This window comes from Amphiprion ocellaris, chromosome 6 (genome assembly GCF_022539595.1).
Source record: "Amphiprion ocellaris isolate individual 3 ecotype Okinawa chromosome 6, ASM2253959v1, whole genome shotgun sequence".
NCBI lineage: Eukaryota > Metazoa > Chordata > Actinopteri > Pomacentridae > Amphiprion > Amphiprion ocellaris.
The window spans coordinates 240688-254523 of NC_072771.1; the positions used below are offsets into that span (position 1 = coordinate 240688).

At 43.9% G+C, this 13836-nt stretch overlaps 2 protein-coding genes across 2 annotated transcripts; both read left to right on the forward strand.

Moving 5' to 3' along the window:
- LOC111585520 (adenylate kinase isoenzyme 5-like) lies at positions 1-6376 on the forward strand. Its single transcript, XM_035941426.2, has 8 exons — positions 1-285; positions 1101-1779; positions 2035-2247; positions 3460-3632; positions 4279-4392; positions 4468-4659; positions 5987-6071; positions 6166-6376. The coding sequence occupies exons 1-8, from the start codon at positions 226-228 to the stop codon at positions 6207-6209; spliced, it is 1560 nt and encodes a 519-aa protein (XP_035797319.2). The 5' UTR covers positions 1-225; the 3' UTR covers positions 6210-6376.
- A 1107-nt stretch (positions 6377-7483) lies between these two features.
- Positions 7484-8766, forward strand: LOC111585517 (myosin light chain 4-like). The gene has a single exon (XM_023295052.3). It carries the CDS (start codon positions 7507-7509, stop codon positions 8095-8097), a length of 591 nt encoding a protein of 196 aa, XP_023150820.1. The 5' UTR covers positions 7484-7506; the 3' UTR covers positions 8098-8766.
- Positions 8767-13836: the final 5070 nt, after the last annotated feature.

Genomic DNA, 13836 nt, shown 5'->3' on the forward strand with positions numbered 1-13836 from the left:
ATAGATAGATAGATAGATAGATAGATAGATAGATAGATAGATAGATAGATAGATAGATAGATAGATAGATAGACAGACAGACAGACAGACAGACAGACAGACAGACAGACAGACAGACAGACAGACAGACAGACAGACAGACAGACAGACAGACAGACAGACTGATTGATTGATTGATTGATTGATTGATTGATTGATAAGGAATAGGGTCCAGAGAAGAGGAGGATGAGCAGCAGACAGGTGAAGGAGTATCTGAGTCATCATCACATCAGCCAACTGCTGGAGGTCAGAAACACCCATTTGTTGACTGTTTGTTTACTGTTTATTAGGTCATGTTTGTTGTTTACAGTTTACCAGATTATGTTTGTTGCTTACTGTTTATTAGGTCATGTTTGTTGTTTACTGTTTACCAGATTATGTTTGTTGTTTACTGTTTATTAGGTTATGTTTGTTGTTTACTGTTTACCAGGTTATGTTTGTTGTTTATTGTTTATTAGGTTATGTTTGTTGTTCACTGTTTACAGCTGTTTCCTGTTTGTTGTTTACTGTTTATCAGTTTACAGGATGTTGTTTACTATGTACGGTTTTTTGTTTTCTTTTTAGTATTTTTTGCTGTTTTTGAGTCTCAGATGGAAGGCACATTTACAGAGTACTGACAGTAGTATTGAGAGTAATACTGAGAGTAGTACTGGAAGTAGTAGTGAAAATACTAAGTGTACTGGGGTAGTACTAGGAGTGATACTGAGCGTAATACTGAGAGTAGTACTGCGAGTAGTACTGAGAGTAGTACTGGGAGTAGGACAGAGTACTGTACTTTGGTTCATCTTTGAGGAAGTAATTTCAAAGTAAGATTTTAAAAACAGAGAAAATCATGTTCAACTCTAACAGCAGAAACCTGAGATTCTGATGTGTCTCAGTGTCTCAGTGTCTCGGTGTCTCAGTGTCTCATATGTCTCAGTGTCTCGGTGTCTCGGTGTCTTATATGTCTCAGTATCTTGGTGTCTCAGTGTCTCATATGTCTCAGTGTCTCATATGTCTCAGTGTCTCATATGTCTCAGTATCTCAGTGTCTATTTGTCTCATGTGTCTCATGCGTGACAGAGTCTGCTGACTGGTCTCCTGTTCCACCGACCTGAGGACCCACTCAGGTTCCTACAGGATGCCCTGAAGAGGACGAGGACACTGGGAGGTCCTGAAGCTGTCAGCTGGGACACCTTCATCCACCACCTGAGTCCTCTGACCTCCAAAACACCACCAGATCCCCAAATAATACCCCACACAGCAGCCCTGTTACCCCTCATAGCAGCCCAGATACCCCCAGCCCCACCCCGAGTCCCTCCACCAGCTCATCCTGGACCTCCAGCAGTCTCCATGATGTCCAAAGCACCCATCTTACCACCACTGACCACCTCAGTTTGCTCCACCTCCTCCACCCATAAAACACCATCTGCAACCCTCCAAGCAGCTTCTGAACACAGAACCCCACCACCACCTCCATCTAAACCAGCAGGAGCTCCACCTGAACCAACAGGAGCTCCACGTGAACCAACAGGACCTCCATCTAAACCAACAGGAGCTCCACCTGAACCAGCAGGAGCTCCATCTGAACCAGCAGGAGCTCAACCTGAACCAACAGGACCTCCATCTAAACCAACAGGAGCTCCACCTGAACCAGCAGGAGCTCCACCTGAACCAACAGGACCTCCATCTAAACCAACAGGAGCTCCGCTGGTCCACACTGAAGTGATGCAACCAGACAGAAAAGCACAGAGTGAAGACGGTAAGATGATTTGTGAAGTCAGACTGCAGCATGTGAATGTTTCCTCAGATTGTTTTCATGTCTGAAGGCTACAATGCTTCAGCTGAGCAGCTTCAGAGTTTCAGCTGTGATTCAGTGTGAAGGAACTTAAAGCTCAAGAATCTTTTGGTTCTACATCTTTACAGCTGTAACATCAGAACATCATATCTGCAGAATCAGACTGACATGTTCTTCACAGTCTGACCATAAATTTATTCCCTGTCTGACTCCCCTCAGGTCCTCCTGGTCCTGGTTCTTCATCTGTTCTTCCTCCTGGTCCTCCTGGTCCTGGTTCTTTATCTGTTCTTCCTCTTGGTCCTGGTTCATCTGTAGTCCACTCTCAGCTCTCCATAGAGTCGGATTCTGACATGACGGAGAGTTCTGGACTCTTACAGGAGGTCAACATCCTCCCCTCTCAGAGACCACACCCCCTGATCATCTTCATCATCGGTAAGAACCTAAAACAGAAATTGCCCACACTCCCTCAGCTTCAGACTTGCTTCTGAACACACCTGCAGAGCAGAAGGTCTAACCACAGGAGCAGGTAGCTCAGGTGTTCAGGTGAAGTGTTCTTAGGAAGACCATTGAACCTCATGTTGAGCACCATGGCAACAAGTGAAGGAGTCTGAGGAACACTGCAAAAAAACTCATAAAAGGTAGAATGCTCTGAACATGTGGTCCATCTCAGAACCAATCCAGAACCGTACCAGAACCAATCCAGAACCATTCCAGAACCATTTCAGGACCATTCCATAACCAGACCAGAACCATTCCAGAACCAATCCAGTACCATCTCAGAGATCAAACATCAGGCAGACCACCACGTGGATCTCATCATCCTTGCAGATATCTGGAAGAACAAACTCCACCTTCAGCTCCACCTCTCCCAGACTGAGCTCCTTGTCCTCCCAGCCAGTCCCTCTATTCAGCAAGAAACCAACATCCAGCTGGAATCATCTCAGACCCACAAAGTCCTCCAGGAACTTGGACATCATGATGGATGATCATCTAACCTTCAGGGTTCATGAGTCCTCTGCTGCTCGGTCGCGTCAGTTCATCCTGTAGAACATCAGAAGATCAGACCCTTCCTGTCTGAACATGCAGCTCCTGGTCCAGGTTTCTAATATCAGCTCCTTACTGGAGGCCTCCCTTCATGGAGGTCAAACCTCTGCAGATGATCCAGAACGCAGCAGAACGTCTGGTTTCCATCCAGAAACATCTCATGTCACCCCGCTGTTCAGATCGCTGCAGAAAACTCAAGTCTCCAATGAAAACATCTCCTCCTCCCTGAACTCTCTCCTCCAGGTCTCCACTCCCTCCCTCCAACCAAAAGTTCCTGATCCAACCTCCACAGCAGCTGGACTCTTCTCCTCTCAGGTTCCTGATGGTGGAACCAAACTCTGGTCCATCTACAGAGTCTCTGTCTTCACTGAACACTGGACAGACGCAACAAGCACAAAACTAAATAAAACTCTGACCTATAGAACAGTAGAACAGTAGAACTGTAGACCAGTAGAACAGAAGACCAGTAGAGCAGTAAAACTCTAGACCAGTAGACCAGTAGAGCAGTAGACCAGTAGAACTGTAGAGGGACATCAGGCTGAGCTGGACTCGCTGCTTGGGATCCTCTGATGTTCCTCTGATGTTCTGGTTCTCCACCAGGTGGACCCGGCAGCGGTAAAGGAAGTCAGACCACCAAACTGACCGCCCACTTTGGTTTCCGAGGACTCTCATTGGATGAGCTTCTCAGGAGGCAGCTGCTGACCGACTCCACACCTGGACGCAGGTGGGAGCTGATGTCAGAGCTGATGAGTCACGGAGAGCTGGGAACACAGGTGAGAACCAAAACCAGAACAGACCCAGACCCAGACCAGTATTTGGTACCTGTAGTGGCCCCTCGGATTCATTCAGAAGCAGAGAGTTTCAAACGGGTGTCGGTTTATTCTGACTCTCATCGAGCACCGTGAAAACTACAGAATAAAACAGGAGAACACAGAACGCCCCACTGTAGCATCACAGATAATCCACATATTAATCATGTTCACATATTAATCATGTTTACAACCAGTACAAATACACGTAACTCCTCAGATAAAAATAATATTTTACATTTTCATTCCTCATTCCGCTCTCCAAGGTGCTAATTTAAGCGTTAGCCATCAGCTAGCATGCTGTTCAGAGCTACTAAATAATGAGCTAAATCACAACGTAAATGTGCCCTAATACAATCAAACACATAAATATGATTATAACCAGTGTTTTTAGACAGATTCTACTGTTCCTCCAACGATACGTGAGCACGTTGTGTAGACAAGGAAACAGGAAATTCGGCATCACAAAAACAGCAGCAGAAGAAGAAACGCGCTTAACAAAATAAAAGCAGAACAGACCAAAAGGTGGCGTTGCAGGACCACAATGTCTGTTAATGCATAGACATGTTATTATAATTACCAGACGTTTACCTGACCTCGGTCTCTACAGGAGGACACCGTGTCAGAGCTGAGGCAGCAGCTGATTGGTCAGCAGGAGGTGGGGGGGGTGATCGTGGACGGGTTCCCTCGAGACATCCATCAGGCTCTGAGCTTCCAGGAGCAGGTACCAACCAATCAGAGAGCAGCTTGTACAACTGGTTCTCCACAGATATTAACCCCGCCCCCACCTTGTGAACAGGTAGGATCACCTGACCTGGTCCTGATGCTGGTCTGCTCCAATGAGATGCTGCGTGGTCGCCTACAACGACGAGCTGCTCGGCTTGGTCTTCTAGGAGACGGTGACCACACCCTCCAGAGACGCCTGGACAGGTTCCAGAGGGACATCGTGTCCATCAGCAGATACTACAGACAGCTGCACCTGCTCACACAGGTACACCTGTAGGCCTCCTGTAGACTCACCTGTAGACAACCTGTAGACCACCTGTAGACCAGCTGTAGACTCACCTGTAGTCTTACCTGTTGACCACCTGTAGACCATCTGTAGACTCACCTGTTGACCACCTGTAGACTCACCTGTAGACTCACTTGTAGACCACCCTTAGACTTACCTGTAAACCACCTGTAGACCACCTGTAGACCACCCTTAGACTCACCTGTAGAACACCTATAGACTCACCTTTAGACCACCTCTAGACTCACCTGTAGACCACCTGTAGACTCACCTGTAGACCACCCTTAGACTCACCTGTAGACAACCTGTAGACTCACCTGTAGACTACCTGTAAACTACCTGTAGACACCTGTAGACCACCTGTAGACTTACCTGTAGACCCACCTGTAGACTCACCTGTAGACCACCTGTAGACTTACCTGTAGACCCACCTGTAGACTCACCTGTAGACCACCTGTAGATGACCTGTAGACTTACCTGTAGACTCACCTGTAGACCACCCTTAGACTCACCTGTAGACCACCTGTAGACTCACCTTTAGACCACCTCTAGACTCACCTGTAGACCACCTATAGACTCACCCGTAGACCACCCTTAGACTCACCTGTAGACTACCTGTAGATTCACCTGTAGACCACCTGTAGACTCACCTGTAGACCACCCTTAGACTCACTTGTAGACCACCTGTAGCCTCACCTGTAGACCACCTGTAGCCTCACCTGTAGACCACTTGTAGACTACCTGTAGACCACCTGTAGACTCACTTGTAGACCACCTGTAGCCTCACCTGTAGACCACCTGTAGACTACCTGTAGACCACCTGTAGACTCACTTGTAGACCACCTGTAGCCTCACCTGTAGACCACTTGTAGACTACCTGTAGACCACCTGTAGACTCACTTGTAGACCACCTGTAGCCTCACCTGTAGACTCACCTGTAGATTCACCTGTAGACCACCTGTAGACTCTCCTGCTCTTGTCTTGGTTCTGCTGCTTGGTTCCGGCTGATTTGTTTGTTTGTTTGTCTGTCTTAATATATTTGTTTGTGCAAATGTTTTTTCATTGTCTGTTTTTTGAATGTTTGGTGTTGGTTTGTGTTGCTTACTTATTTTCTTTGTCTGTGTATCTTTTCTTTGTTTTATTTGTACTCTTATTTGTTTATTCATTTATTTATTTACTTATTTATTTACTTGTTTATTTATGATGGTGTCTGTATTTGCCTGTTTGTGTGTAAATATATTTTTCTGTTTGTTTGTTTGTTTGTTTGTTTGTTTGTTTGTTTGTTTGTTTGTTTGTTTGTTTGCAGGTGGACGCTGACCGGGACCTGGAGCTGGTTTTTGCTGATCTGAGTTCAGCCGTCAAAGAGAAGCTGTCTGTGAAGACCCAGGCAGGTATTTATTATTGATTAGTTATTGGACTGGTTTATATATATATTTTGTTCCGTTATTGATCACTGATCAATCGACTGATCTCTCTGTTTTCCAGAATCCTGCACTGCTGAGCCAGCGTCACACCTGATCAATCAATAATCTTGTAACCAATCAGCTGATCGATCAGTAATCTCGTAACCAATCAGCTGATCAATCAATAATCCTGTGTGTTTGTGAATCTTAGTTGCCGTGGTAACCAGGTCAGTGATGATGCGTAAACATGTGACTTTCAGGTTAAACAGAGTGAAATTGTGACGTCATGATGACAGTGGACCTGTGAACCAATCAGAGTGCTTCGATCAGGTCACATGAACACATTAATAAACTGTTAATAAAACGTTCCTGAAATTCAAGATGGTTCTGTTTTATTTTCTCTCATGTAAAGGCTGCAAGTCAGGACAAAACAAACATAAAAACAAACAAGCAAACAAACAAACAAACACATTTTCATCAGAATCCGTTTCACATGTGAGGAGTTTGACTTCTAAAGAACGATAATGAAGATGTTTGTCCAGTAAAAACAGAACTATTCAGTAGAAACAGTTCTTTAGCGCTGGTTAATGATCTAGAAGATTCTCTGTAGAACCGCTGGTGGTTTTAAAGGATGAGAATCAGAGGAAACGAAGAGCAGCTGCAGCTATTTCCAGCCTGAAGGATGCAGAGAGCATCATGGGAAACCACTGCTAGTATCACAGCGGGAATGTTGGCAAGGAGATAATGAGACGGAAATAAACCGCCCGACGACAGACGGCTGATTGGTCAGAACTGCTCTGTGCTGACTGGACCATCAGACAGGTTCTGAACAGGTTCTAAACATGTTCTAAACATGTTCTGAACAGGTTCTGACCGTCTCCAGTAGAACCGCCTGTTAACGTGCTAAATTCTCCTGATTCATCTGGAACCAAAGGAGGAACGTTATTAAACTGTAATAAACATGTTCTCCTTTTTCAACCAGAATCACGTGGTTTAGAATGCTCAGAGAACCCTCCATCCAATCAGGATCTTCAGTCAGCATCTGAGTCCATAAAGATGAGTCCTGCAAACAGTATCTCAAAGAACCGGTATTTGCTGAAGTTCTTTAGATTTCTGATTGTTCTTTGATGGTTCTTCGTCTCGCCTTTGGAGGTTCTTTAGAGAACTGTTTGCATAAATGTTTCATTGAAGAACTTTTTGTTCAAAGATCTTTTGTGGAACTGAACAGGGTTCCTCCAGCTAGTTCCAGTTAGAGCCTGTATTTTTTTTGGAAGGTTCTTATCTTCAGTCTCTTATCACAGAGTGGTTCTATTCCTGGTTCCTTCCATCTTTGGTCGGCTGTTCTCTCTCTCCTCCGTCATTCCTTCCCTCTCTGGCTGCTATAAATCAGGAACGTTCTCCGTCGCCACCGTTCTGCAGCGACATGGCCCCGAAGAAGTTGGAACCCAAGAAGACGGAGGTGAAGAAGGTGGAAGCGAAGAAGGAAGAACCTCCTCCTCCCAAACCTGCAGAACCAGAGTCCAAACCCCCAGAGGTGGACCTGAAGAGCGTGGTCATCGAGTTCTCGGCCGACCAGGTGGAGGAGTTCCGAGACGCCTTCACGCTGTTCGATGAGACGCCAGCCGGCGAGATGAAGATCAGCTTCGCTCAGTGTGGAGACGTGATGCGAGCACTGGGCCACAACCCGACCAACGACGAGGTCCTGAAGCTGCTGGGACGGCCCAAAGCCGAGGAGATGCACGTCAAGCTGCTGGACTTCGACTCCTTCCTGCCCATGCTGCAGCACGTGGCCCGGTCCAAGGAGCAGGGAACCTTCGAGGACTTCGTGGAGGGTCTGAGGGTGTTCGATAAGGAGGGCAATGGCACGGTGATGGGGGCGGAGCTCCGGCACGTCCTCGCCACGCTGGGCGAGAAGATGACGGAGGACGAGGTGGATCGTCTGATGGTAGGACAGGAGGACGCCAGCGGACACATCAACTACACCGAGTTCGTCAAACACATCCTGGCCGGATAGAAACCGTCAGACTAAGGAACGTCTCCAAGGTTCTGAAGGAAACATCTCCGTCCAGTCTGTCCAGAGCTTCAGCAGATCAACTACCTGTTCTTCCTCAGACCTTCAGCAGATCAACCACCGGTTCTTCCTCAGACCTTCAGCAGATCAACCACTGGTTCTTCCTCAGAGCTCCAGGAAAACTCACTAGACTGTCCTCTGGTTCTTGCAGACTGAAAGTGGAATGTGTTCTTCTTCCTGAAGCTCTGAGGAAGGTTCCTGATGCTGCTGCAGGTTTAATGAGCAGAAGTTTAGTTTCTCAGTGTAGCAGGAAAACAGTTCTAAACGCGTTCTCATGTGAAAACATCGTGTTTTATCAATAAACTTTCCTGTTCTAATGAGGAACCGACTCGTTCTTCTGGATCAAGCATCACATTGTTTTATTTCAGGTCACATCCTTCAACAGCAGACTGACAGCAGCTCAGATCTTCACTAAAGGGCTCATTTTAGAATCATTTAGAAACATAGAACTCTCTCTGCACTGACAGGTATGAAATAAACACATTTTATTACATTATTATTATTATATTATTCATTATTAGAAGCTTTAACAGCATTCTGACAGCAGATGTTTTTTAAAAAGGCCTGAAGATGTTTGTGTTTAACAGAGCTGTTAATAAAATGTTCCCCTGAGGTTTCTGTTTTTATTCTCATTTTATCTAATTGTTTGGTTTTTATCCATTTATATCTTTAATGTAGAACTTTACAAATAAAATGTATCATTATTATTATCATTATTATTACTATTATAATTTTTGTTATTATTACTATTATTATTATTATTAATAATAATAATAATAATAATAATAATAATAATAATAATAATAATAATAATAATAATAATAATAATAATAATAATAATAATAATATGAGCCAGAACCAGCCATAAATAGCCATAAACACTGAATAAACTGTCAAACAAAGTCTGTATAAAGACCAACAGAATGTCTGTAGAAAAACCACAGAACCAACCAGGGTTCTGGTTCATTAGTTCTCCTCCAGCAGCTACACAACAGAAACCCTGGACAGGAAGGAGTATTCTGGGATGTGATAAATTTTGGATCTGGTTCCAGTTCCTCCCTCATTAGAACCAGTCCGGTACCAGTGGTACCAGTGGAGCCACCAGGGGTCGCTGTGTCGCCTCAGAACAGTTCAGAGTAGAACCAGTAGGGTTCCTCAGCTGTCAGAGCTTCAGTTAACAGAAAGTAATCATGTTTTTATTTCTGTTCCTCCCTGAAGATTTCCATTTTCCTACAGAACTGTGAGAAGTTCAGTGTTTGAGGAACGTTTGGTTCCAGCAGGTGGAGAACCTGCAGAGAACTCGGTACGGACTCAAAGCTGCTGCTCTGGTTTTTAGTGTTCAAACTAAAAGTCAGCCATTGTCTTTTAGTTTGTGGTGTTTGATGGAGGCTCTAGTCCTCAGACCTGCTGCTGGTTCTACTGTAAACACAGAAGTAGAACCTCAGGTGGAGACAGACTGGGGTGTTCAGACTCTAACCAGGTAAAGGAACGTACCGGAAGGATTAAAGCTCTGGGGTTCTGATGAGAAGGATCACTGACAGCAGGTCCGGTATTCAGTCACTGGGTGGATCATTCTGGCAGCTCTTTATTTTCAGACCATCCTGTGACGTCTGTGGATGCAGTCAGAGGAGTTTAAAGATGGAGAATAGAAAGAGCAAGATTTAAAACTAGGAAACCTCTGGAAATAGACGCAGACAGATGTGCTGAAATCGAAAACTTTTTCACTAATACGAGCTCACGTTTGGAAACGAGGACAATGAAACGGGAATGATAAGATGTTGAACTCTGCAAACCACAGTTCAGGTTAATTAATTATCAAGTTAATGAATTGTGTGGCGTCTATAAATTAAATAACATAACGTTATATAATTTAAATATTAGCATGATGCTGGTAAACTTTGTCTAGTGAACACTAACCTGCCTGATATCTGATATTCTGATGTAGAGAACAGTGTTTGAGATTTGCCCTTTAGCTGATGTTCTCATATCAGTGAAATCTGAGTTGTGGTGGAACTGGTTCCTTCAGAGGAAAAAGAGATGGCCGTTTTTTTTAAAAGGTCAACACTTTTTATTTTGCTTTTAAAAGTTTAATATTTTTATTTATTCTTTGATTTCATTTTTAATGTTTGGATATCTGTGAACACTTACTTGAACAGAATATAGATTCTGTTGTTGTCAAGAATAATGTTGGAGATGTGAACTCATGTTGAAATAAATCCACATTATGGCCGAAAATATTTTAGGATAATACACTGAACTGAAGGCTTTAGACTGAACGTGTGAGGTTAGAATTACATGATTTTAATAATAATAGGACAGTCTGACATCATTGATCGTGTCTGACCTGCAGAACCTTCACTGACCCGGGAAAAAATAGAACCGCTTCAGACACAAAGCGGCACCACAGGACCAACAGGTGACGCAGCTTCACCATCAACCACGAAACCACCTGGATTATTCAAGGGAGCTGTCCAATCACAGCAGAGGGTGCAGGGGAGCCGTCCAATCACAATAAATCCCAACAGAAACATATGAATGCAGTGAATGGTGACTGAATGATTAACGGAAATAAAATCAGTAAAACGTTAAGAGTTTTAGTCTCAGCAGGTGAAATGATGCAGGTAGGAGGCGGAGTTCTGCTGACATCCAATCAGAAGTTATAAATCTACAATACAGACCTGGTAAAGTCTGAAAAATTCTGATCTGAACAGGTGAACTGTTCCAACACCTGGTTGACTACCTAAAGTCTGAATATCACCGCGTTTGGTTGGTCGATCTCTGACAGGTGGAGGACATGTGATGGACAGGTGGAGGACATGTGATGGACAGGTGGAGGACACCTGTTTACAGATGACAGTGTGTTCCAACATTCCTACACACTTCAGCCGTTTCTCAACATACGTTCTTGTCCGTACTCGTGTTCCTGTGTACTCCTGAAACGTCACCAGTCGGAGACCGAGTACTGTTCCAATTCAAAGAACGCATCTGACTGAGAACGGAAGTAATACCTGGAAATGTTCTGGCTCCGCCCACATTATGGACACTGCATCGGACCAGACTAGTGTGGTCTTGGGGCGGCCATATATCCCATAATGCATTTAGACCAGCGGGAAAGGGAGAGGAGGAAACTTTCAGAGGAAACAGAAGTATTTTGGGGAACACTACTGTTATTATGATACAAAATGTAGTTTTCAGATTATTTCAGGCGAGAAAGTAGTTGTGTAAACGTCAAATATGTGGTCAGTTTATCCAGATAAAGCCTGATTAAAAATCTACTCCAACAGTTTCAGAGATGTGAGCGTCCAGGTTAGATGGCTATGAGCGGCTGGTCAGAGAGCAGCCTGATATCAGCAAGACTTTTAGAAATCTGCTGCTGGCTCTGACAGTTCTATAACGGTTCTATAGCGGTTCTCTGACGGTTCTATAGCGGTTAAACGGGGATTTAAGTAGTTTTACGTTTATCTAATGGTCACACTTTGGCCTCATGGTGTTTTTTTTTTTATTGTTCAGAGAAAAATGGGCTTGAAAGAAGTTAAAGTTAATATTGATAGCATAAGGTGTTTTACTCGATCACCGACTGTGTGCATCTGAATTATTGTCTGTCTTCATTACCTGTAGTACAACTTTGTTCTATTCTTATGACCTTTAGGGTTAGGGTTAGGGTTAGCCCAACCCTGTGCATTAAAAATAACATTTAAGCAATATTTTATTGGAGGAACACCTGAAGAAACGCAGATCCTCCCTGACTGCTGGGAGACTCCACAGACAGAACATCAGCAGTTCCATCTTCAGCATCTGGACCAGCAGGATGCTGTTCATGGAAACTGAAGGAGAGAAAATGATTAAATGTATTGAAGCATTTTGCAATTAAATATTTTTCAACTGTGTTCAGAAAATGAATTGAATTGTTGAAGCCAGAAGTAAATGTTCCTCTAATCAGACCTGTTTGATCAGATGCTGATGTTTGAAAAGGTTTCTGTTTTATTACCTGACAGGCAGAAGAAGAGCTCACCTGTAGGAACTCACCTGTAGAGCTCACCTGTATTCAGGTTGAGTACAGTAGTTGACATAAAATATTCTCTCATTGATCAGTGATGATGTTCAGCATCCAGAAGTCCTGGTGATCACATTAAATTATAGTGATGTTGGTGAATCTGTTGGCCTACAAACCTCTGGATGTAGAATGTAGACTCATGTATTTATTAATAATTAATTAATAAACTATAAACCTCTGGATGTAGAATGTAGACTCATGTATTTATTAATAATTAATAATAAACTATAAACCTCTGGATGTAGAATGTAGACTCATGTATTTATTAATAATTAATAATAAACAATAATAAACTATAAACCTCTGGATGTAGAATGCAGACTAATGTATTTTAGTTCTGTTAATAATAAAACTGTAAATCATCCATCCTGTTTATGAGTTGTCCTCGTGAAGGTTTAATATTTTTTCAGCAATCAGTTTCTGAAAAGTTTTAGTGGATCCACTGATAGAACTGAGAATGAGACGGTTCAGTTCATCACAAACTACAGCTGTCAATAAATCAGCGGCTCTACAACATAAAAAAAAGATGTATAACGATCTTACAAACCTGAATATATCTACACAGTAACTGTTTTAATATTAAAAATTGAACATGCAAGGCTGTGTTATTATATCTGATTCCATTTCATTGTTTTTCACTTTAAAAATAACCGGAGCAGATGAACCCATAGACTGTCTATGGATGAACCAAGGCGGTGACATCAAGTACGCTGGTGTTCCAAATGCGCTTCAACCTCGATGCGTTCTCGCAAGTCCAGACTTCGGAGTCCGACTGGCAAGTCCGTTCTCGCCAAGTACGCGAGTACGGACTTGCGTACTTAGAATTGAGAAACGGCCTATGTCAAACCACTACACACAGGATGTTGTTCTTACCCAGAATCCTCTGCTGTGACGTCAGACTGCAACCAAACAGACTGAAGGTGAGCTGGAAGATCTGAGTGGACAATACTACAGCTATAGTACTCTGGGGACAGCACTCTCTGAGGACAGTACTCTGGGGACAGTATTCTGAGAACAGTACTCTGGGGACAGTACTCTCTGAGGACAGTACTCTGGGGAAAGTACTCTGAGGACAGTACTCTCTGAGGACAGTACTCTGGGGAAAGTAGTCTCTGAGGACAGTACTCTGGGGACAGTACTCTCTTAGGACAGTACTCTGGGGACAGTACTCTGGAGACAGTACTCTGAAGGCAGTATTCTCTGAGGACAGTACTCTGGGGACAGTACTCTCTTAGGACAGTACTCTGAGAACAGTACTCTGGTAACAGTACTCTGGTAACAGTACTCTGGGGACAGTACTCTGGGGACAGTTCTTCCTGAGGACAGTACTCTGGGCACAGTACTCTGGGGACAGCACTCTGAGGACAGTACTCTGGGGACAGTTCTTCCTGAGGACAGTGCTCTGGGGACAGTACTCTGAGGACAGTATTCTTCGAGGACAGTACTCTGGGGACAGTTCTCTGAGGACAGTTCTTTCTGAGAACAGTACTCTGGGGACAGTACTCTGAGAACAGTGCTCTGGGGACAGTACTCTGGGAACAGTTCTTCCTGAGGACAGTGCTCTGGGGACAGTACTCTGAGGACAGTATTCTTTGAGGACAGTACTCTGGGGACAGTTCTTTCTGAGG

Coding starts and splice junctions, on each gene's coding strand:
- LOC111585520 (XM_035941426.2), top strand. CDS start 226: ATGAGCAGCAGACAGGTGAAGGAGTATCTGAGTCATCATCACATCAGC. Junction 286..1,100: donor ACATCAGCCAACTGCTGGAG/GTCAGAAACACC, acceptor CATGCGTGACAG/AGTCTGCTGACTGGTCTCCT. Junction 4,660..5,986: donor AGCTGCACCTGCTCACACAG/GTACACCTGTAG, acceptor GTTTGTTTGCAG/GTGGACGCTGACCGGGACCT.
- LOC111585517 (XM_023295052.3), top strand. CDS start 7,507: ATGGCCCCGAAGAAGTTGGAACCCAAGAAGACGGAGGTGAAGAAGGTG.